Raw genomic sequence first — 22,932 nt, 5'->3', positions numbered from 1 at the left:
TCTTTAAGCTATTTAGCAAATGACTCAAAGACCGTGCTCAGACGAGGAGCGCATTAGGCAGGCCCTACATGATCATCAGCAGAGCAACATCCCTATATCTGACCATGATCTTGGACTGCTTCAAGACATATTCCCATCCCTCCTGAGAGGTACTGAATAAATTAAAAATAGAATTAGAATCAAATTTACACAGCAATACAATAATAATACTACTGAATAACATAAAAATACTTCGTACTTGGGGGCAAAATACTGGAAATCAAATTACTTTCTAGTTTTACTTTACTTCAGAATTCAAAAACTATCTGAATACCTTACAAGACATATTTAAAAGGTACGAAATCCCGGTGACCTAATTGATTTGGGACCGAAACCTACTCATTTCGCACCCCAAAAATTATGGTGACCTAAATTTCGGAAAACCACCGTATTTTGTACCTTTTAAATATATGTCTCGTAAGGTATATCGATTTTTCTGTATACTACTACTTTTATGGTTTTTAATGCCTTTGAGTTCAAGCGTTCATTTTAATGTCCGTTCATTAACTACTACTACTACTAGACTATGTCGGAGCTAAGTCCGATCTACGCCAGATAACCCCCTCCATATATCCCTGTCCCGCATGAGGGTTCGCAGTTCCTCTTTAGAGTTTGTCCCAACTTCCTTCAGTAACATAGACAAGTAGCTTTGCCTTGGTCGGCCTTGCTGTGCTCTACCGTGCGTAGGTTCCCATAAGACTAAATCACTGGCAAATAGCTGGGGGGGGGGGGGGGGGGGGGGGGTCCAACCCGATGTCCGATATGAGGGTTGATGAGGCCAAAATCGGAATCGGAAAAATCGGAAAATTGAGAAATTTACAGAATCGATCTCTAAATTCTAAAACCTCTCAGAAGTGATATAATTCAACCAGAACCCCTACATATAATGCTACTAGAAACCCGCCGCTAGTCGAAAGCTTTGTTCGAGGAAATTTTAAACATCAGTTATGTTTTAATTTCTCTTCATCATATAGCCCCAAAACGATACTTTTTACCGCATCAAAAAATTTCAATCACAACCAAAGTTATAAATATATATAGGTATATAGCGTCATGAGGGTAAATGTGAGCTAGTTGTGAAATTCTGACGTAGCATACAGCATAACACCGCGCGTTGAAATCCGCTGTAGTCGAAAATTTTATTAAAGGACACTATAAGGGAGCGAATTTATCGTTCGAATTTATCGGTCATCGCTAGTCAATGGTCAAACAATCCAACAAATATGCTTTAGTTCCCGAACCCTGCTTCACTGAAAATATATGAATTACACATTTGAATCATTTCGGTAAATGTCAGGTCCCTCATCGTCTCATTTGATAGATCTGTTCAAATTGAAGTTTTTACGTATGAAAGAATTGTGATAAATAAAAAAGGAAATTTGTGCTGAATGAAATTGGTAAAATGACATAATCTATCAAATGACTCAACACTTGGGACGTTGAGTGTAGATTTAACCTGAGTTACAAATGTGAATAAATGGATATAGGTTGGATTAGAATTAGAATTATTAGAATTAGAATCAAATTTACACAGCAATACAATAAGAATAAAAATAATTTAAGAAGCTTCAATCTGCTGTGCAGGACATTCAAGTCAGTCGAAAACTGTTATCAGAACACCCTTCTAGGGACATAAGGATATAGTATGTAAAACATAATGAGTAATAAATTAATGAGTGATAAAATAAGATATGATTTAACAGTGAACTGTGGGCATGAAGGTAACAATTAAGATTACATAGATGCCCACTTTGGGATTACGTTAGTAATGTTATTTACAGTTATATACAGAGAAGTATAGAACAATAATAGATTGGCAATGATAAAAAATGGGAACGAATAAAGGAGATGTTTAAAGTTCTATACTTCTGGAAAAACCTAGGTCATATATAACGCAGGGGGCCTTTCCACCCGACAAAAACTCCAGCACCATAAAATTTGTTTCAGTTGTCACATAGCTAGAGTGTAGAAATAGTCGAAACTATTGTTTATTTCATAGGATGAGACTCCTTGAATTACATCTGACATAAATTTAGATTTCATACATTGTGAGAATTTTACACTACATTCTATAGTCCTTATGTTCTCTGGAATTGTATTCCAACATTTTGCACCTAAATATGTAAAGGTTTTGTGTGTTCTGGATTTGTGAATATAAAGGTTGCACCTCTCAGCATCACGTGATCCTCCGGATACATAAGAAAATTTATCTGTGAATGATGATGGTGCAGCCTCATTAAGGATTTTATACATATACGTTGATAGATGGAGTTGTCTTCTTAAGTGTAAGGGTAACCACTTCATATTTCGATATACATTTACTGATGGTTCCTGCCAATGTACATCCAGAGCAATTTTTGCTACTTTCTTGTATAATATATCAAGAGAATTAAGTTTGGTTTTGGCAGCCCTACACCATATTATATCCAGGTAGTCAAATTGGGGGAGCATAAGAGCATTTACAAACTTTTTTCTATATTTCAGTGGAAGAAGATTTTTCGACCTGTATAATGCCCCTATTCTTTTAGCAATTTTTGATTTCACATAATCAATATGGTCTTGAAAGTTCAATAAATTGTCTATCATGAGACCTAAATATTTTTGAGATTTAGTTTCTTCTATAAATAGGCATTCTTTTTCCAAATCCAGAGGGATTGTCAACGTGTCCAGATTAGGTGATCTATCAAATACAATGAATGAAGATTTTGCAGCATTTAGTCTTAGCTTGTTGATTCTAAGCCATTCATACACAATTTTCATATCCTTAATTACATTCTCATATATGCCTCGGGAAATGTTATCAAAATATAGTGCACTATCATCTGCAAATAAGTAAACAGTAGATTGTGTGCAATTTCTACTGAGATCATTTATGAATAAACTAAATAGAATTGGTCCTAATATGCTACCCTGTGGCACACCTGTTTTAACAGGGAGTGATGTGCTTACATTACCACGTATTTTGGTGTGTTGCTTTCTGTCCCCAAGGTAGCTTTTGAACCACTTTATGACAAAGCCATCAACTCCATAATACTTAAGTTTTTTTAATAAAATATTATGGCTTACTGTGTCAAAGGCCTTTTTGATATCTAAGAATACAATTGCAGGTTTCTTCTGTGATTCCTTAGACGTAAATATTTTATCAAATAGATTAAGCATTAGAAAAGTGGTGGAATGATCTTTTCTAAAACCATACTGATGGTTGGTAAGCAGTTTATTTGTTTCAACATACTCTGTAAGCTGTTGGTTAACAAAATATTCTATGCATTTTCCAAGTAGGGGGAGTATGGATATTGGCCGGTAGTTATTTGGATCATTAGGGTCACCAGTTTTAAGAATTGGAGTGACTGATGCAATTTTACATGCCAACGGCATTGTTCCACTTTTCATACTAAGGTTTATAATATGAGCTACTGGATCGATGATTTGGGGAATAATATACTTATATATTTTAATGGGCATGATATCGTTAATCGATTTATCTGATGGTATACTGAGTATATATTCTTTTACTTGTTCAACAGTCACCTCTTCGAATACAGAGAGTTTACACTCTGTTGGAGGCGGCATATATTCTAGGAAGTCGTCTGAATCCTTTTCCTTAATCGATTCTTGTATTATTGTACCAACTGTGGCAAAATGCAGGTTAACTCCGTTAACATTTAAGTTGCTTGGGGAAGAGCTACTTATTTTTCCAGGTAAGTTTGAAGCATGTTTGATAGTTTTCCAAATGCCTTTTAAATCGTTTTTTGCACTTTTCACAGTAAGGTCCTGAACAATATTTGTACGTCTGTTTTCTTTGGATAATTTTGTCACATAGTTTCTTTGGGGACGATAGTTATCCCACGAAGTAGAGCATTTCTTATGTAGTTCACTTTTTCTGCATTTACATATTCCATTAATACAATTACACTTGAATTTGTTTAATTGTCCTAAACACTTTTTATACTTTCTGAAAAGCATCTTCTTCTTCCGTATTTCTGCCAACAGTTCTTTAGAGGGATTACAGAGAAAGTTACTATTACATTTTATCTGTTTAGGTGGACAGTAATTATCATACGATTCCTGGATGTGATGATTAAGTCCATCTAGGGCATGGTCTACATTAGTACAGCTTAGAATATTACTGTAGTTGCTGCAGGATCCCAGAAAATAGCTTAAGGCTTTCAGATTGTTTAAGGAGTGGTCTCTGATAAGAACCTTCTGGAATTTACTAGCTTTACTTACTTTAAAGTCGAGAACACATTTGAGAGCTTGGTGATCTCCTATTCTATCATCAAGTACTTTACACTCTATGAAATTAGAGTAACAGTTAGTCATGACAACATCTATTGTGCTCTGCGTTATCCTACCATCTAAGTTTGCAACTCTAGTAATTCCTGTAACAGTCTGTTTTAATACTTTCAACACTACTATATAACAAGTAATTTGAGGTATGACCAAAATGACCAACATGACAAAAATGTAATGTAATTGGAGGTATCAAATCTATTCAATCAACTTCAATCAACTTCAATCGACTTCAATCAATCTATTTATCTACAACCAACTCAACCAACTCAACATCATGAACGATTCATTGGAAACATTTTTTGGCAAATTATTGATGGAATGTGATACAAAATGTACAAACTGTTCAGATCTTGAAACTCGCGTGAAGTTTCTGGAGCGTAAAGTGTTCATTTTAGAGGAGATTGTTCAAACCTCACAAACAATAGCAGAGATTAATGAAACTATTTCGCCTCAAAGTGGAAACCAATCAATTGCTCAATACAAGTGTTTCGATGTATCAGTGCAAACGGACTCCAGCAACAATAACATTCAGTATGACAATGAATGTGAGGTACCAGAATCATTTTTGTTGATTGATGATGATGGCTATGTAGAAGCACCTCTATCAATTATTTCTAACAACATAGACATTTCAACCAGCGAGATTACAGACACTGGCTCAGTTATTCCAAGAAGTGGTGAATATTATGCAGGATTAGATTTAACACCTGTGTCAAGTTCAGACCTTACTACAGACTATGAAATCCCTGATATCGCCATCACACCTGTTGAACTTATTGAACAGGCACCATTCAGCAAATTTTCTGTTGAAATCTTATTTGAGGAATTAAAGTTCAGCCACCACTTCCATAACAGGAAATCAGTCTACTTTGAGAAACATCCTTACGTGTACAGTGGAGGAATGCATGACCCAAAGAAGATCCCCCAGGGATCTTACATGGCAAGTATATGTTCTTTTCTAGATGAGCTATTCCCAGAATACAACTACAACAGTGTTCTGGTCAATCTCTATGAATCTGGAGAGGAACATATGCCTGCTCATAGTGACAATGAAGAATTTATTGAAGAAAATTCGTACATTGTAACAGTGTCCCTTGGTGCTTCCAGGATGATGCAGTTGACTGAAATCAAAACAGGACAAGTGGTGACTTCCCTAATTTTAGAACATGGAGATGTATGTCTTATGTCCAAAAAGTCCCAACATCAATTCAACCATGAACTATGTCCCGATCCACTATGCACAGACAAAAGGATCAGTTTAACTTTTAGACTTATCAAACCAGTTGTCTGCAGTCAACCAAGAAAATCACCTTCTTCAGCTAGTGGATATGTACCCTACAACGAAAGTGAATTTGAAGTCCACCATTCCAGAGTTAAGAGTTCAGCCAAGTCAACTGCAGCGCCTCCTTCACCTGAACAGATCCCAAGTGACCTGCCAATTGATACCATCTACATCAGCAGCAGTATGTTCAGGGACCTCAACGGAACTCTACTAAGTTCAAGGAAGCAGAAAGCTAAGGTGTTCTTCTACCCTGGAGCGAACTCTGCTCAAATGCTAAATAGGCTGTTACATGATGAGGAGTTCAAAAAACTGGACAAAAAGGATGTAAAGCGTGTTTTCATACTAACAGGTACAAACTACGTAGATTCTGTCTGTAACAATTATATTTCTATGAAAAATGCAACAGAAGGAATTGATCAAATACTTAGTATACTTTGGGGAATGTTTATTGGAGCAAGAATTTCAGTTATAAATATTTTACCTAGGAACAGTTATAACAAAAATGAAGTTATCAACGAATTAAATAGGTTTATTTCTAACACCTGCTCTAGCCATGGGTTAAATTATATAGATTTAGAACGTAATAATAGACTATTTACCAGCCGAGTTACTGGAGTAAGGAAACAGGTATTTTTCAAAAAGGGAATAGATAATGTTCACCTTAATATCAAGGGAATCGCCAGGTTGGCGAAACATTTAAAATATTTATCCCACAATGAGCAAACTTAGTCTCTCCATTCAGATTGTAGAAAGTTCTGTAGTTAAATGAGTATTTGATACTTTTATCAAAGAATCACATTTTAAATTATTAAGTCACAAATAAATCAGCATGACATAAAACTAAATGTCATGAATTTTATTTAAATTGCTTGAAGAAGAAACGTATAGATTTGTCCTCCTTTTAACTTTATTATTACCACATTCGTACCTCAATAAACGATAATCTCTCTCTTGGTCTATGTAATATACAGGGTGGCCTGACTAATCTGGCAAAAACTCTTGAACTACAGGAGCTAATATTTCGCGAAAAGCTTGACATAATTGGAATTAATGAGACAAACCTTAAATCTGATATAGACACTAGTACACTTAACTTCCCCTTAAACTTTGATTTTATAAGGTGTGATAGACCTAACGATAGAGGAAGAGGAGGGTGTGGTATATTGATCAACCAAAATGTAAACCACAAATTACTCAATTTAGATATAACTTACTCTGATATTTCTAAAATCGAAGCTATATGGATACAACTCAAGGATGCCAATCTTTACATTTGCTGCTTCTACAGATCACAAAACTTTTGTCACCTAGATACTTTCCTTGATTATATGACTGAATGTATGATGAAACTTCAAGGTAAGAAAGTAATATGGATTGGCGATGTTAATGTTAACCAAAACTCTTTATCTGATCTAGATTATAAAAAGTTAGATATAACAATGAAGCTCTTTGGAATGATACAGACTGTTACAGGAATTACTAGAGTTGCAAACTTAGATGGTAGGATAACGCAGAGCACAATAGATGTTGTCATGACTAACTGTTACTCTAATTTCATAGAGTGTAAAGTACTTGATGATAGAATAGGAGATCACCAAGCTCTCAAATGTGTTCTCGACTTTAAAGTAAGTAAAGCTAGTAAATTCCAGAAGGTTCTTATCAGAGACCACTCCTTAAACAATCTGAAAGCCTTAAGCTATTTTCTGGGATCCTCCAGCAACTACAGTAATATTCTAAGCTGTACTAATGTAGACCATGCCCTAGATGGACTTAATCATCACATCCAGGAATCGTATGATAATTACTGTCCACCTAAACAGATAAAATGTAATAGTAACTTTCTCTGTAATCCCTCTAAAGAACTGTTGGCAGAAATACGGAAGAAGAAGATACTCTTCAGAAAGTATAAAAAGTGTTTAGGACAATTAAACAAATTCAAGTGTAATTGTATTAATGGAATATGTAAATGCAGAAAAAGTGAACTACATAAGAAATGCTCTACTTCGTGGGATAACTATCGTCCCCAAAGAAACTATGTGACAAAATTATCCAAAGAAAACAGACGTACAAATATTGTTCAGGACCTTACTGTGAAAAGTGCAAAAAACGATTTAAAAGGCATTTGGAAAACTATCAAACATGCTTCAAACTTACCTGGAAAAATAAGTAGCTCTTCCCCAAGCAACTTAAATGTTAACGGAGTTAACCTGCATTTTGCCACAGTTGGTACAATAATACAAGAATCGATTAAGGAAAAGGATTCAGACGACTTCCTAGAATATATGCCGCCTCCAACAGAGTGTAAACTCTCTGTATTCGAAGAGGTGACTGTTGAACAAGTAAAAGAATATATACTCAGTATACCATCAGATAAATCGATTAACGATATCATGCCCATTAAAATATATAAGTATATTATTCCCCAAATCATCGATCCAGTAGCTCATATTATAAACCTTAGTATGAAAAGTGGAACAATGCCGTTGGCATGTAAAATTGCATCAGTCACTCCAATTCTTAAAACTGGTGACCCTAATGATCCAAATAACTACCGGCCAATATCCATACTCCCCCTACTTGGAAAATGCATAGAATATTTTGTTAACCAACAGCTTACAGAGTATGTTGAAACAAATAAACTGCTTACCAACCATCAGTATGGTTTTAGAAAAGATCATTCCACCACTTTTTTAATGCTTAATCTGTTTGATAAAATATTTACGTCTAAGGAATCACAGAAGAAACCTGCAATTGTATTCTTAGATATCAAAAAGGCCTTTGACACAGTAAGCCATAATATTTTATTAAAAAAACTTAAGTATTATGGAGTTGATGGCTTTGTCATAAAGTGGTTCAAAAGCTACCTGGGGGACAGAAAGCAACACACCAAAATACGTGGTAATGTAAGCACATCACTCCCTGTTAAAACAGGTGTGCCACAGGGTAGCATATTAGGACCAATTCTATTTAGTTTATTCATAAATGATCTCAGTAGAAATTGCACACAATCTACTGTTTACTTATTTGCAGATGACAGTGCACTATATTTTGATAACATTTCCCGAGGCATATATGAGAATGTAATTAAGGATATGAAAATTGTGTATGAATGGCTTAGAATCAACAAGCTGAGACTAAATGCTGCAAAATCTTCATTCATTGTATTTGATAGATCACTTAATCTGGACACGTTGTCAATCCCTCTGGATTTGGAAAAAGAATGCCTATTTATAGAAGAAACTAAATCTCAAAAATATTTAGGTCTCATGATAGACAATTTATTGAACTTTCATGACCATATTGATTATGTGAAATCAAAAATTGCTAAAAGAATAGGGGCATTATACAGGTCGAAAAATCTTCTTCCACTGAAATATAGAAAAATGTTTGTAAATGCTCTTATGCTCCCCCAATTTGACTACCTGGATATAATATGGTGTAGGGCTGCCAAAACCAAACTTAATTCTCTTGATATATTATACAAGAAAGTAGCAAAAATTGCTCTGGATGTTCATTGGCAGGAACCATCAGTAAATGTATATCGAAATATGAAGTGGTTACCCTTACACTTAAGAAGACAACTCCATCTGTCAACGTATATGTATAAAATTCTTAATGAGGCTGCACCATCATCATTCACAGATAAATTTTCTTATGTATCCGGAGGATCACGTGATGCTGAGAGGTGCAACCTTTATATTCACAAATCCAGAACACACAAAACCTTTACATATTTAGGTGCAAAATGTTGGAATACAATTCCAGAGAACATAAGGACTATAGAATGTAGTGTAAAATTCTCACAATGTATGAAATCTAAATTTATGTCAGATGTAATTCAAGGAGTTTCATCCTATGAAATAAACAATAGTTTCGACTATTTCTACACTCTAGCTAAGTGACAACTGAAACAAATTTTATGGGGCTGGAGTTTTTGTCGGGTGGAAAGGCCCCCTGTGTTATATATGACCTAGGTATTTCCAGAAGTATAGAACTTTAAACATCTCCTTTATTCGTTCCCATTTTTTATCATTGCCAATCTATTATTGTTCTATACTTCTCTGTATATAACTGTAAATAACATTACTAACGTTATCCCAAAGTGGGCATCTATGTAATCTTAATTGTTACCTTCATGCCCACAGTTCACTGTTAAATCATATCTTATTTTATCACTCATTAATTATTACTCATTATGTTTTACAAACTATATCCTTATGTCCCTAGAAGGGTGTTCTGCTAACAGTTTTCGACTGACTTGAATGTCCTGCACAGCAGATTGAAGCTTCTTAAATTATTTTTATTCTTATTGTATTGCTGTGTAAATTTGATTCTAATTCTAATTCTAATTCTGTATCATTCCAAAGAGCTTCATTGTTATATCTAACTTTTTATAATCTAGATCAGATAAAGAGTTTTGGTTAACATTAACATCGCCAATCCATATTACTTTCTTACCTTGAAGTTTCATCATACATTCAGTCATATAATCAAGGAAAGTATCTAGGTGACAAAAGTTTTGTGATCTGTAGAAGCAGCAAATGTAAAGATTGGCATCCTTGAGTTGTATCCATATAGCTTCGATTTTAGAAATATCAGAGTAAGTTATATCTAAATTGAGTAATTTGTGGTTTACATTTTGGTTGATCAATATACCACACCCTCCTCTTCCTCTATCGTTAGGTCTATCACACCTTATAAAATCAAAGTTTAAGGGGAAGTTAAGTGTACTAGTGTCTATATCAGATTTAAGGTTTGTCTCATTAATTCCAATTATGTCAAGCTTTTCGCGAAATATTAGCTCCTGTAGTTCGAGAGTTTTTGCCAGATTAGTCAGGCCACCCTGTATATTACATAGACCAAGAGAGAGATTATCGTTTATTGAGGTACGAATGTGGTAATAATAAAGTTAAAAGGAGGACAAATCTATACGTTTCTTCTTCAAGCAATTTAAATAAAATTCATGACATTTAGTTTTATGTCATGCTGATTTATTTGTGACTTAATAATTTAAAATGTGATTCTTTGATAAAAGTATCAAATACTCATTTAACTACAGAACTTTCTACAATCTGAATGGAGAGACTAAGTTTGCTCATTGTGGGATAAATATTTTAAATGTTTCGCCAACCTGGCGATTCCCTTGATATTAAGGTGAACATTATCTATTCCCTTTTTGAAAAATACCTGTTTCCTTACTCCAGTAACTCGGCTGGTAAATAGTCTATTGGTACGTTCTAAATCTATATAATTTAACCCATGGCTAGAGCAGGTGTTAGAAATAAACCTATTTAATTCGTTGATAACTTCATTTTTGTTATAACTGTTCCTAGGTAAAATATTTATAACTGAAATTCTTGCTCCAATAAACATTCCCCAAAGTATACTAAGTATTTGATCAATTCCTTCTGTTGCATTTTTCATAGAAATATAATTGTTACAGACAGAATCTACGTAGTTTGTGCCTGTTAGTATGAAAACACGCTTTACATCCTTTTTGTCCAGTTTTTTGAACTCCTCATCATGTAACAGCCTATTTAGCATTTGAGCAGAGTTCGCTCCAGGGTAGAAGAACACCTTAGCTTTCTGCTTCCTCGAACTTAGTAGAGTTCCGTTGAGGTCCCTGAACATACTGCTGCTGATGTAGATGGTATCAATTGGCAGGTCACTTGGGATCTGTTCAGGTGAAGGAGGCGCTGCAGTTGACTTGGCTGAACTCTGAACTCTGGAATGGTGGACTTCAAATTCACTTTCGTTGTAGGGTACATATCCACTAGCTGTAGAAGGTGATTTTCTTGGTTGACTGCAGACAACTGGTTTGATAAGTCTAAAAGTTAAACTGATCCTTTTGTCTGTGCATAGTGGATCGGGACATAGTTCATGGTTGAATTGATGTTGGGACTTTTTGGACATAAGACATACATCTCCATGTTCTAAAATTAGGGAAGTCACCACTTGTCCTGTTTTGATTTCAGTCAACTGCATCATCCTGGAAGCACCAAGGGACACTGTTACAATGTACGAATCTTCTTCAATAAATTCTTCATTGTCACTATGAGCAGGCATATGTTCCTCTCCAGATTCATAGAGATTGACCAGAACACTGTTGTAGTTGTATTCTGGGAATAGCTCATCTAGAAAGGAACATATACTTGCCATGTAAGATCCCTGGGGGATCTTCTTTGGGTCATGCATTCCTCCACTGTACACGTAAGGATGTTTCCCAAAGTAGACTGATTTCCTGTTATGGAAGTGGTGGCTGAACTTTAATTCCTCAAATAAGATTTCAACAGAAAATTTGCTGAATGGTGCCTGTTCAATAAGTTCAACAGGTGTGATGGCGATATCAGGGATTTCATAGTCTGTAGTAAGGTCTGAACTTGACACAGGTGTTAAATCTAATCCTGCATAATATTCACCACTTCTTGGAATAACTGAGCCAGTGTCTGTAATCTCGCTGGTTGAAATGTCTATGTTGTTAGAAATAATTGATAGAGGTGCTTCTACATAGCCATCATCATCAATCAACAAAAATGATTCTGGTACCTCACATTCATTGTCATACTGAATGTTATTGTTGCTGGAGTCCGTTTGCACTGATACATCGAAACACTTGTATTGAGCAATTGATTGGTTTCCACTTTGAGGCGAAATAGTTTCATTAATCTCTGCTATTGTTTGTGAGGTTTGAACAATCTCCTCTAAAATGAACACTTTACGCTCCAGAAACTTCACGCGAGTTTCAAGATCTGAACAGTTTTTACATTTTGTATCACATTCCATCAATAATTTGCCGAAAAATGTTTCCAATGAATCGTTCATGATGTTGAGTTGGTTGAGTTGGTTAGGTTGTTTGGTTGTAGATAAAAAGATTGATTGAAGTCGATTGAAGTTGATTGAAGTTGATTGAATAGATTTGATACCTCCAATTACATTACATTTTTGTCATGTTGGTCATTTTGGTCATACCTCAATAAATGTATTTAATTGTAGATGTGAAAATAGTTTAAAACTTGGAAAAACGTTAGAATTATAAAATAAAATAAATAAAATAAAAATATTATATAAAAATTGATTGTTATAAAAATAAATAGATAGGAAGAAGTCACTGTACCGGTTGGATTAAATGAAATGTGACGGACTTTTCTGATCATAGAGAGAGATATGGATGTATGATAGTATGATGCAAGTTCTGTAAATAGGGAAACCTTACGAACAAAATATAAATGTAAATTGTAAATAAATAAATCAAATCACATAAAAAAATGAAACGCAATCAAAATATAATCATTACACGAAATATACAATGACAGAAGATAAAAGATAAGAGATAAAAGATAAAAGATAAAAGATAAAGAACAGAATGACATAATAAAATAATAAAATCATAAATAATAAATAAAATCACTTCTGCTTACTCCTTCTATTACCCTTCCCGCTAAAATCAGGTTCATTAAGATAAATCTTGATAAAATCTTCGTTGTCTTTTTTGAAATCGTCGTAATTTTCTAAAGTCTCAAGGATGGTGGAGACTATTACCAATGACTGTTGTACAGTCTCACCATCCTGGTGGAACGCATATTTTGGGGGTTAATCGAATACCTGGTAGAATTTGATGGATGTTCGTCTAGATTAGCAGAGATTAATGGTACGTTAAGGCACCGCGAAAGTTGAGTGAGATTCAGGGAATCTTGATCTGTAAGGATCGATTCATCGGTACTGAAAGTGAAACTAAAAGTTAATGTTAAAGTGGATAGATAAAGATACAACAAATTTTAGATGATATTTATAAAGCAAGAATGGTAATGTAACGACGTTTAAAGTTAAATATATGTAGGTTCTTACGATGAGTCACGGTGTCTGAACTTTTTAATATCTTTAACTGTCACAGCAAATCGATTGTGCAGAGATCTCCGTTTAGCAGGTCTAGATCCACGAAAGGGCATTGAAAAACAACAACAGATGAGTAAAATATGTTAATCGTTGGAAGATATTTCAATCGAGAATGACAGTCAATTGAATTATTGCCAGGCAATTAAAATGGCACGTGATGTTTAACTGCGCAAAGTTATTTGCGTAATCAGAAAACAACAATATTTTTGTTAATGGTGTGTGCGCGGCGTAATGTCAGCATTGTGTGTAGCTCTAGCGAAGAAAACCGCTAGTCGAAAGCTTTGTTCGAGGAAATTTTAAAAATCAGTTATGTTTTAATTTCTCTTCATCATATAGCTCTGTTATACTGTAGACATAATGGAATTTATCTAACAATGGCGACAGCGTTGTTAGTATTCGGATTCCCAAAACGATACTTTTTACCGCATCAAAAAATACCAATCACAACCAAAGTTATGAATATAAGTCATAGCGTGAGCGTAAATGTGAGCTAGTTTTGAAATTATGACGTAGCATACAGCATAACAACGCGCGTAGTTAAGATGTTTTTGCTCGCGCACGTGCATTTTAACGTTGCTACGCAACACCGCAGTAAACCTTTGCTAAAATAACGACATTATTCTAACGGTTATTTTACCTCACTTCCGACGTTAATTATAAAAAATCTAAAGCCTAAATCAAAATTCTAAGAATGCTATAGCCTATTCCTATCCTTTTTCTACAACCCTGCTAAAAATGGCGAGGTTTCAACTCCATTTGCGAGCTGGGTTTGATTTCACCAGAAGGTCATTTTGAGGTCGATTTTCGGTGTTTTTTCTTCTGTCCCCGTTGCCGGGGAAATTTCGTCAAGTTTAAATTATAATATAGATATTGTTATGAGAAAACAAACCAATTGGACATTCCAATAGTATGTTTTATGTGTTTTTGCACTACAGGGGCTAGTATGCTCACTACTAGTTGGAGTTGTCATGTACTCCCAGACCCGAGTGCTTTGGCCTCTTGACGTGAGATCGATTGTTTCTGCTCATTAATTTTATCCCTGTTACTTGTTATTATGTATTAGTACAACACTAGGTACCGGGTTATATTTTGTGGTCCGGTCTTTAAACATACCATAAAATCACTAGTACACTGCACCTTAAATGTATAGTCAAGTACATTTGTATCGTAACACATGCTTGGCTGGGGGATCATGTTTTGTGTCAGTTCGGTACCCTGTATTTTCAAAACGGACAAAAAGTAGGGCGGACAAAAACGGACAAAAACAGACAAAACATTTAGATGTCCTCCTCCTCCTCCTCTTAAGTCTTCCTCCTCCTGAGTCATTCTCCTCCTCAGTCCTCTTCAGTCCTCTTCCTGACTCCTCGTCCTCGTCCTCCTCCTTCTCCTCAGTCCTCCTCACCCTCCTCCTCTATCCCCTTCTCCTCCTCAGTCCTACTCCCAGTCCTCCTCCTTCTCCTTCTCCTTCTCAGTTCTCCTCCTCCTCATCCTCATTTCTCCTCCTCATCCTCCTCCTGATCCTCCTTCTCCTCCCCATCCGTCCTCCTCAGTCCTCCTCATAGTCGTCCTCCTCCTCCTGAGTCCTCCTCCTCATCCTCCTCCACCTCCTGAGTCCTCCTCCTGATCCTGATCCTCCTCCTCAGTCATCCTCCTCTTCCTCCTCAGTCCTCCCCCAGTCCTCCTTCTCCTTCTCCTCCTCCTCATCCTCCTCCTCCTTCTCCTCCTCATCAGTCCTCATCCTCTGTCCTCCTCATGATCGTCCTCGTCCTCATCCTCGTCCTTAGTCCTCGTCCTCCTTATCCTCCTCCTTAGTCCTCCCCCAGTCCTCCTCCTCATCCTCCTCCTTCTCCTCCTCCTGATCCTCCTCCTCCTCCTCCTTCTCCTCTTTCTTCTCCTCCTAATCATTCCTCCTCCTCAGTCGTCCTCCTCCTCCTCGTCCTTAGTCCTCGTCCTCGTCCTCCTCAGTATTCCTCATCAGTCCTCATCTTCATCATCCTCCTCAACAGTCCTCCTCCTCCTCCTCAGTCTCCTCATCCTCCTCCTCAGTCCTCCTCCTCCTTCTCCTACTCCTAAGTCCTCCTCCTTCTTCTCCTCAGTCTTCCTCCTCAGTCTTCCTCCTCAGTCCTCCGCCTCCTTCTCCTTCTCATCAGTCCTCCTCCTCCTCATCCTCCTCCTCCTCATCCTCCTCCTTAGTCCTCATCCTCCTCGTCAGTCCTCCTCGTCAGTCCTTCTCCTCCTCCTCAGTCCTTCTCCTCATCGTCAGTCCTCCTCCTCCTCAGTCCTCCTCAGTCCTCCTCCTCCTCCTTCTCCTACTCCTAAGTCCTCCTCCTTCTCTTCCTCAGTCTTCCTCCTCAGTCCTCCTCCTCCTTCTTCTTCTCATCAGTCCTCCTCCTCCTCAGCCTCCTCCTCATCCTCCTCCTTAGTCCTCATCCTCCTCCTCCTCCTCAGTCCTCCTCCTTCTCCTCCTTCTCCTCCTTTTCCTCCTTTTCCTCCTTCTCCTCCTACTCCTAAGTCCTCCTCCTCGTCAGTCCTCCCCCAGTCCTCCTCCTCCTCAGTCCTCCCCAAGTCCTCCTCTTCCTCAGTCCTTCCCAGTCCTCCTTCTCCTCCTCCTCCTCCTCAGTCCTCCCCAAGTCCTCCTCTTCCTCAGTCCTCCCCCAGTCCTCCTTCTCCTTCTCCTCATCCTCAGTCCTCCTCTTCAGTCCTCCTCCTCCGCTTTCGTCCTCCTCCTCAGTCCTCCTCGTCCTTAGTCCTCGCGTCCTCTTAGTCCTCCTCCTCCTCCTTCTCCCCGTCCTCAGTCCTCCTCCTCCTCCTCCTCCTCCTGAGTCCTCCTCCTCTGGAGTCCTCCTCCTCCTCCTCATCAGTCCTCCTCCTCCTGATCCTCTTCAGTCCTCCTCCTAAGTCCTCCTCCTCATCCTCCTCCACCTCCTGAGTCCTCCTCCTGAGTCTTCCTCCTCCTCCTCATTCTCCTCCTTATCCTCAGTCCTCCTCATCCTCCTCCTCATTCTCCTCCTTATCCTCCTCCTCATCAGTCCTCCTCCTCCTTCTCCTCTTCCTTATCCTCCTAATCAGTCCTCCTCCTCAGTCGTCTTCCTCCTCTAGATTAGCCCTTGTCCTTATCCTCCTAGTCCTCGTCCTTAGTCCTCGTCCTCATCCTCCTCAGTCTTCCTCCTCAGTCCTCCTACTCCTCATCAGTCTCCTCATCCTTCTCCCCAAGTCCTCCTCTTCCTCAGTCCTCCCCCAGTCCTCCTTCTCCCCCTCCTCATCCTCTTCAGTCCTCTTTCTCATCTTCTTCCTCCTCAGTCCTCCTCCTCCTCAGTCCCCAGTCCTCCTCCTCCTTCTCCTCCTTCTCCTCCTTCTCCTCCTTTTCCTCCTTCTCCCCCTACTCCTAAGTCCTCTTCCTCCCCCAGTCCTCCTCCTCATCAGTCCTCCCCCAGTCCTCCTTCTCCTCCTCCTCATCCTCCTCCTCCTCCTCCTCCTCCTCAGTCCTACCCAAGTCCTCCTCCTCCTCAGTCCTTCCCAAGTCCTCCTCTTCCTCAGTCCTCCCCGGCCCCAGTCCTCCTTCTCCTCATCCTCAGTCCTCCTCCTCAGTCCTCCTCCTCCTCCTTCTCCTTCTGATCAGTCCTCCTCCTCAGTCCTCCTCCTCGTCCTCGCTCTCGTCCTCCTCCTCAGTCCTCTTCGTCCTTAGTCCTCGCATCATCTTAGTCCTCCTCCTCCTCATCAGTCCTCATCCTCCTCTTCAGTCTTCCTCCTGAGTCCTCCTCCTCGTCCTCCTCCACCTCCTGAGTCCTCCTCCTGAGTCATCCTCCTCCTCCTCCTCATTCTCCTCCTTATCCTCGTCCTCCTCAGTCCTCCTCATCCTCCTCCTCATTCTCCTCCTTATCCTCCTCCTCCTCAGTCCTCCTCCTCATCCTCCTCCTCCTTCTCCTCTTCCTTCTCCTCCTAATCAGTCCTCCTCCTCAGTCGTCTTCCTCCTCTTCATTAGCCCTTGTCCTCATCCTCCTAATCCTCGTCCTTAGTCCACGTCCTCATCCTCCTCAGTCTTCCTCCTCAGTCCTCTTCGTCCTCGTCAGTCTCCTCCTCCTCATCCTTCTCCCCAAGTTCTCCTCTTCCTCAGTCCTCCCCAGTCCTCCTTCTCCTCATCCTCAGTCCTCCTCCTCATCCTCAGTCCTCCTCCTCAGTCCTCCTCGTCCTTAGTCCTCCCCCAGTCCTCCTTTTCCTCCTCGACTCCTCATCCTCAGTCCTCCTCCTCAGTCCTCGTTCTTCTCCTTTTTAACAGTCCTCCTCCTCAGTCTTCCTCCTCGTCCTCGCTCTCGTCCTCCTCCTTCTCCTCCTTCTCGTCTTCCTCCACAACAATCCTGCTCCTCTTCTTCAGTCCTCCCTCTCCTCTTCAGTCCTCCTCCTCCTCAGTCCTCCTCGGTCCTCCTCTTTCTCCTCAGTCTTCCTCCTTCTCCTCCTCCTCCTCAGTTCTCATCCTCATCCTCCTCCTCCTTCTTCTCTTCCTTCTCCTCCTAATCAGTCCTCCTCCTAATCAGTCCTCCTCCTCAGTCGTCCTCCTCCTCGTCCTTAGTCCTCGTCCTCATCCTCATCGTCCTTAGTCCTCGTCCTCATCCTCCTAGTCCTCGTCCTTAGTCCTCGTCCTCATCCTCCTAGTCCTCGTCCTGGTCCTCCTCAGTCTTCCTCCTCTGTCCTCCTCAGTCCTCCTTCTCCTCCTCATCAGTTAACACAATTTATTGTTACTAAAATGTTTTTAAACGCATTTGAGTCTGTAACATATTGACATGTTACTGTTACTGACTCAAAATGTGCTCGAGAATATTTTTGTTTAACAGAGTTTTACTCTCCAGTACTATGGAAAAGTTGTTACATGATAAATAAAGATTTTGATAAATAAAGTGATTTTCATCCCTTTTAATGTTATCAAAAATTGTGTAGACTATTCTTTGTATCTAACTGAGGATTGGAAGTTTGAGAAAGGACCATGGTCATTAACCGTGCTACCCATTTCTGCAGATAGCCTGTTACAAATTGTGGAGACAATTTAAATCAAAAGTTACTAAAGCGTTCGCTATTTGTTACGATTGTTATAACCAACCGTACCTCTTTCAATTGTGGACCGGGGTGGATGTTTCTGTCAAACAAGAGTTGATACGACAGTGTGTTGTTTTTTTCGGACGAAACGATTCTTGTTTGGAACAAGATACCATTTTGGGGTTCTGGGACCACCACCAATCGATTTCTTGTCATATTTAAGTACAGAAATAGCTACCTATATCGCCTAGAAACCTCAGAGGGAAGATTTAAATTTTCCCGATTTTTCCGATATGAGGGTTGATGAGGCCAAAATCGGGATCGGAATGATCGGAAATGATCGGGTTGGACCCCCCCCCCCCCCCCCCCCCCCCCCCAATAGCTCAGGATGTCGGATGCAGTGTCCCGCCATTTTAAATCTCCTGCTTCATAACTTGTTTGACAGCCTTGGTAGCAGTAATCAACCGGGATTCCCGGCGCCGTGAAATCCCGGCACCGGGGGAGCTATTTCTTCCCGGCCCCGGCTGATTTTCAATTTTTGCCGGGAATTTGGCCGGGAATTTTTGATCGAAATCGGCCTAAAACTTTCATATAAATCTTAAAATGGATTTTCAATTTTGAAAGGATGATGTCCAGAGTGCCAACTTTCAAGAGCAGTCCTTTGTTTTTGTAACCTCTGGCCGTAACTTGGCCGTGGATTTATTAAATTCACGGCCCCGGCCCCGGCCCGGCCCCGGCCAAATTCCAGAACGGCCAATTCCCGGCCCCGGCAAAATTTGGACATTCCCGGCCCCGGCCCCGGCCAAATCCTACCCCCGGTCGTTTACTGCTTGGTAGGCTACCATACAAAGTTATATTGCTGACCTTGTCCTTCCATGTAAGGTTTTTTTTTAAAGGGTGCCAAGGGTGCCAGCACCCTTGCCTCAAATTTTTTCATCGAAGAATTAAAATTGTCTGAAACGAAAAAAAAACATATTTTCTTGGGGGGGGGGGGGGGGGGGGGTGGGTGAGGTTAGGATTGAATTGACCATGGTTAATGAGGGTCTGTACATGCTCAAATAGTGGGCCTGTTGATAGCTTGGATGTGTTTTATTACAGTGTAGACTTACTTACATGGGTCTATAAGGTGGAATAGTGGGTCTGTTGATATTGATAGTGGGTCTGTTGTTATTAAGTGTGTGTCTACTCGCTTAATAGTGGGTCTTTGTGGAATAGTGGGTCTGTTGATATTGATAGTGGGTCTGTTGTTGTTAAGTGTGTGTCTACTCGCTTAATAGTGGGCCTTTGCTACTCTGAAATGGGTTTGTAGATTGACTTGTGGGTCTGTAAGATTAAATAGTGGGTCTGTTGATATTGATAGTGGGTCTGTTGTTATTAAGTGTGTGTCTACTCGCTTAATAGTGGGTCTTTGCTACTCTGAAATGGGTCTGTAGATTGACTTGTGGGTCTGTAAGATGAAATAGTGGGCCTGTTGATATTGATAGTGGGTCTGTTGTTATTAAGTGTGTGTCTACTCGCTTAATAGTGGGTCTTTGCTACTCTGAAATGGGTCTGTGGATTGACTTGTGGGTCTTTAAGATGAAATAGTGGGTCTGTTGATATTGATAACTTGGGTCTGTTGTTATCAACTGTGTGTCTACTCCCCCATGGTCGCCTGGTAACTGGGCTGTGTTTATGACTGCAGTCAGTCAAAGATTTGAACTGTGGATTAATAAATATCTGTCATAACATCCAAGCAAACATTCTAGAAGACTTCTATAAATAGTCAATAGTGTCCCCTAGACCGTAGGAAATGTAAAAATCTTAAGACGATGAGGCCTGAGTAAGTCGTAAATTCTGATTGGAGAATGCAGATTGCTGTTGTGAAGTTACCAAATTTACGTGAGTACTTGATTATTTTCAATCCCAGTTTATTGCTGTCCTACAAATTTCTTTAATGCCAAATGTCGTCTAAAACACCCTGTTTCGCAAAAAATTTCCGGGGGGCTGCGCCCCCCTAGCTCCCGACAGCCCCCATCAAAGAAAAATCCTGGCTACGTCCCTGTACGTGAGTACTTGATTCTTTTCAATCCCAGTTTATTGCTATCCTACAAATTTCTTTAATGCCAAATGTCGTCTAAAACACCCTGTTTCGCAAAAGTTTTCCGGGGGGCTGCGCCCCCAGACCCCTGCCAGAGCTTGCTCGCTGCACAGCTGGATTGGGCGCGTCGGCTCGCTTCGCTCGCTGGCAGCCCCCCTCAAATAAAAATCCTGGCTACGTCCCTGACCTATACCTACATCTTTATACTATAAGTATAAAGCTAGCATTTTAAGGGGTATTTGTAAGTTTTCCACATATGTATGAGTGGACATTGGAAATCAAATTATCAACCAAAATGTGGTGGAATAATGCATATGAATAGTACATATAAATATTCTGACGGAAGAAGGTCATCAACTTCAAGTCCTAAATTATGGAATGTAATATTTAGTCCAATCTCTAAGATTGTTGATAGGGAAAGTTCAAAAAATTGGATTAAAAAATTTGGTGGTGAACTGCTAAGGGGAGCGCAGCTCAGCCAGCGAGCCACATTCAATGGAAAAGTGGGTCTTTAACCCAAAAAAGTCAGCACCATTGGGTGGGTCTGTGGCACCCAGAAAAAAAAAACCTTACTTCCATGAGATACTCAGCACCATAAGCAACATTTTTGTGTATGTCCCGTCCAACCTTTTCTCTTGAGCCTATGTCAGTGTCCAGGTTTCTGATCCGTAGAGCAGTACTGATTCACAAGCCGCTATGAACAATCTAATCTTGAGGCTCTTTGAGAGTTTGGATTTCCAGACATCCTTCAGTCTATCTAGGGCACCCCACGCTTTTCCCTTTCTGACCCTTATCTCCCTATCTGTGCTCTATCTGTATAATACTAGAAGATCTGTATAATACTAAGATACTATATCTAAGTTTGTCTCTTAATTCAGCAGGGACTCAGACTCAGAGACCAGGGAATCAGAATCAGAGACCATCTCCAGACAAGGAGCTCATAAAACAGGTCCTACATGACCGTCAACGGAGCAACATTTCCAATCCTATAGCTGATCATGAATCTAGTGGGTTACTTCAAATTTCAAAACTTATTTGTCATGCTTTTTCCATTTTTTAGTAGCCAGAATTAGATCAATTAATACTGAATGTTAAATTGCAATGTTATGCCTAGTTAGTGAAACAAATTTTAGTGAAACAAATTTAAAATTTTATCCTTTATTTTACAATCATAATATAATAATATTTATAAGCCTCCGTTTTCAAAGTTTTGAATTTTAATATATTCACATTTCTATTTAAAATTCAATTTAATGTATAAGTCAATAACTGGCCGCCAAAGCCGCGCATTCTTGAAACAGGATTAAATTGTTTATGATTCAGAATAAAACAAATATTCAGAATAAAACAAATATTATATTCAAATCTCTTTATTCAACAATATTAAATCATTATAGAACCTAATTTGTGGCTTGATCGTTATGTTAGGGCTATTCTGTTAGCTGACAGGCACTGCATGGGGCAGAGACTTAGGACCATTACGCTGGAGGCTTACAATGACCCTTTTTGAACCCCATGGCAGTGCTAGTTTTATTATGGTACAAATTGTAAATCGAAGTTATGAAAACGATCAAGTCACTACTGTTTTACACTATCAACAGCTACTTAAAACAACCTAGATTGTACAACTCACTTTGAAGATTAAACTGTTAAGTGATGAGTGATTGGGCTCATTAAACATTTTAGTAGCGGAGACATGCGGATCAGCTTCTTGAGGTTCTGATAGTTCATTCAGACAAGAAGTTTTACTTTTTCAAATTTAGTTGTTCAAGCTGCCTGAGTTCAGAAAGTTTGCCAAAGGGGCCCAGGTATTCTTGTCACCTTTACCCTGAGACGAGAGAATGACTTTTTTACCTTTGATTTGAATACACCATGAGTGATTTCAAGGTCGTTCAGTGCCAACATCTGACGGAATGAATTCCAAAGGCAACTAGATTTGTAAACGAAACTGTTTGAGGGCATGGTTGTTATAAGAAGACTTTCTTTGCCGGGTCTTTTAGACAAACAGAAAAGTTCAAATAGTGCAATTGGTGTTCGATACTTAAAGACTTTAAAAAGTTCATTGCAGCAGTGATACGCGTATAAATTATGCAATGTCATGAGTGATTGACGGGCAAAAATTGTCTTGGTGTGCTCTCTCTCAAAGAATTTGCTAGTAAGTTTCTGTTCACTGATAGGTCTAGTCCTAGCACATGTCATAAATTTATCAAGGTATGCTTTTTTGTCACCAAACATGATACGAACACACTTTTTCTGGGCTACAAATAGTGGTTGAAGTTTATTATTACTTGCACCTCCCCAAACGGTAATGCCATAA

General features: G+C 39.2%; 2 protein-coding genes across 31 annotated transcripts in view; both read left to right on the top strand.

Moving 5' to 3' along the window:
• The window catches only part of LOC134822298 (pericentriolar material 1 protein-like), a 75,049-nt gene continuing 52,117 nt past the window's right edge, over positions 1 to 22,932 (top strand). For 12 of the 22 annotated variants that reach the window (XM_063833253.1, XM_063833250.1, XM_063833248.1 and 9 more), the window contains exons 1-2: positions 1 to 149; positions 21,494 to 21,622. In XM_063833253.1, the coding sequence (XP_063689323.1) occupies positions 20 to 149; positions 21,494 to 21,622 (259 nt within the window). In that variant the 5' untranslated portion in view covers positions 1 to 19. The remainder of the gene's footprint in view (positions 150 to 21,493; positions 21,623 to 22,932) is intronic. The other 10 variants (XM_063833252.1, XM_063833243.1, XM_063833251.1 and 7 more) reach the window with 2 other exon arrangements.
• LOC134822296 (cilia- and flagella-associated protein 44-like) overlaps positions 4,452 to 22,932 on the top strand; it is a 120,081-nt gene continuing 101,600 nt past the window's right edge. For all 9 annotated transcript variants that reach the window (XM_063833227.1, XM_063833226.1, XM_063833225.1 and 6 more), the window contains exon 1: positions 4,452 to 4,472. The gene's annotated coding sequence lies outside the window, so the exon portion shown is untranslated. The remainder of the gene's footprint in view (positions 4,473 to 22,932) is intronic.

This window comes from Bolinopsis microptera, chromosome 10 (assembly GCF_026151205.1).
Source record: "Bolinopsis microptera isolate Bmic1 chromosome 10, MBARI_Bmic_1.0, whole genome shotgun sequence".
Lineage (NCBI taxonomy): Eukaryota > Metazoa > Ctenophora > Tentaculata > Lobata > Bolinopsidae > Bolinopsis > Bolinopsis microptera.
Note: the sequence above shows the minus strand (reverse complement) of the source record. Positions and strands in the feature narration are given on the sequence as shown.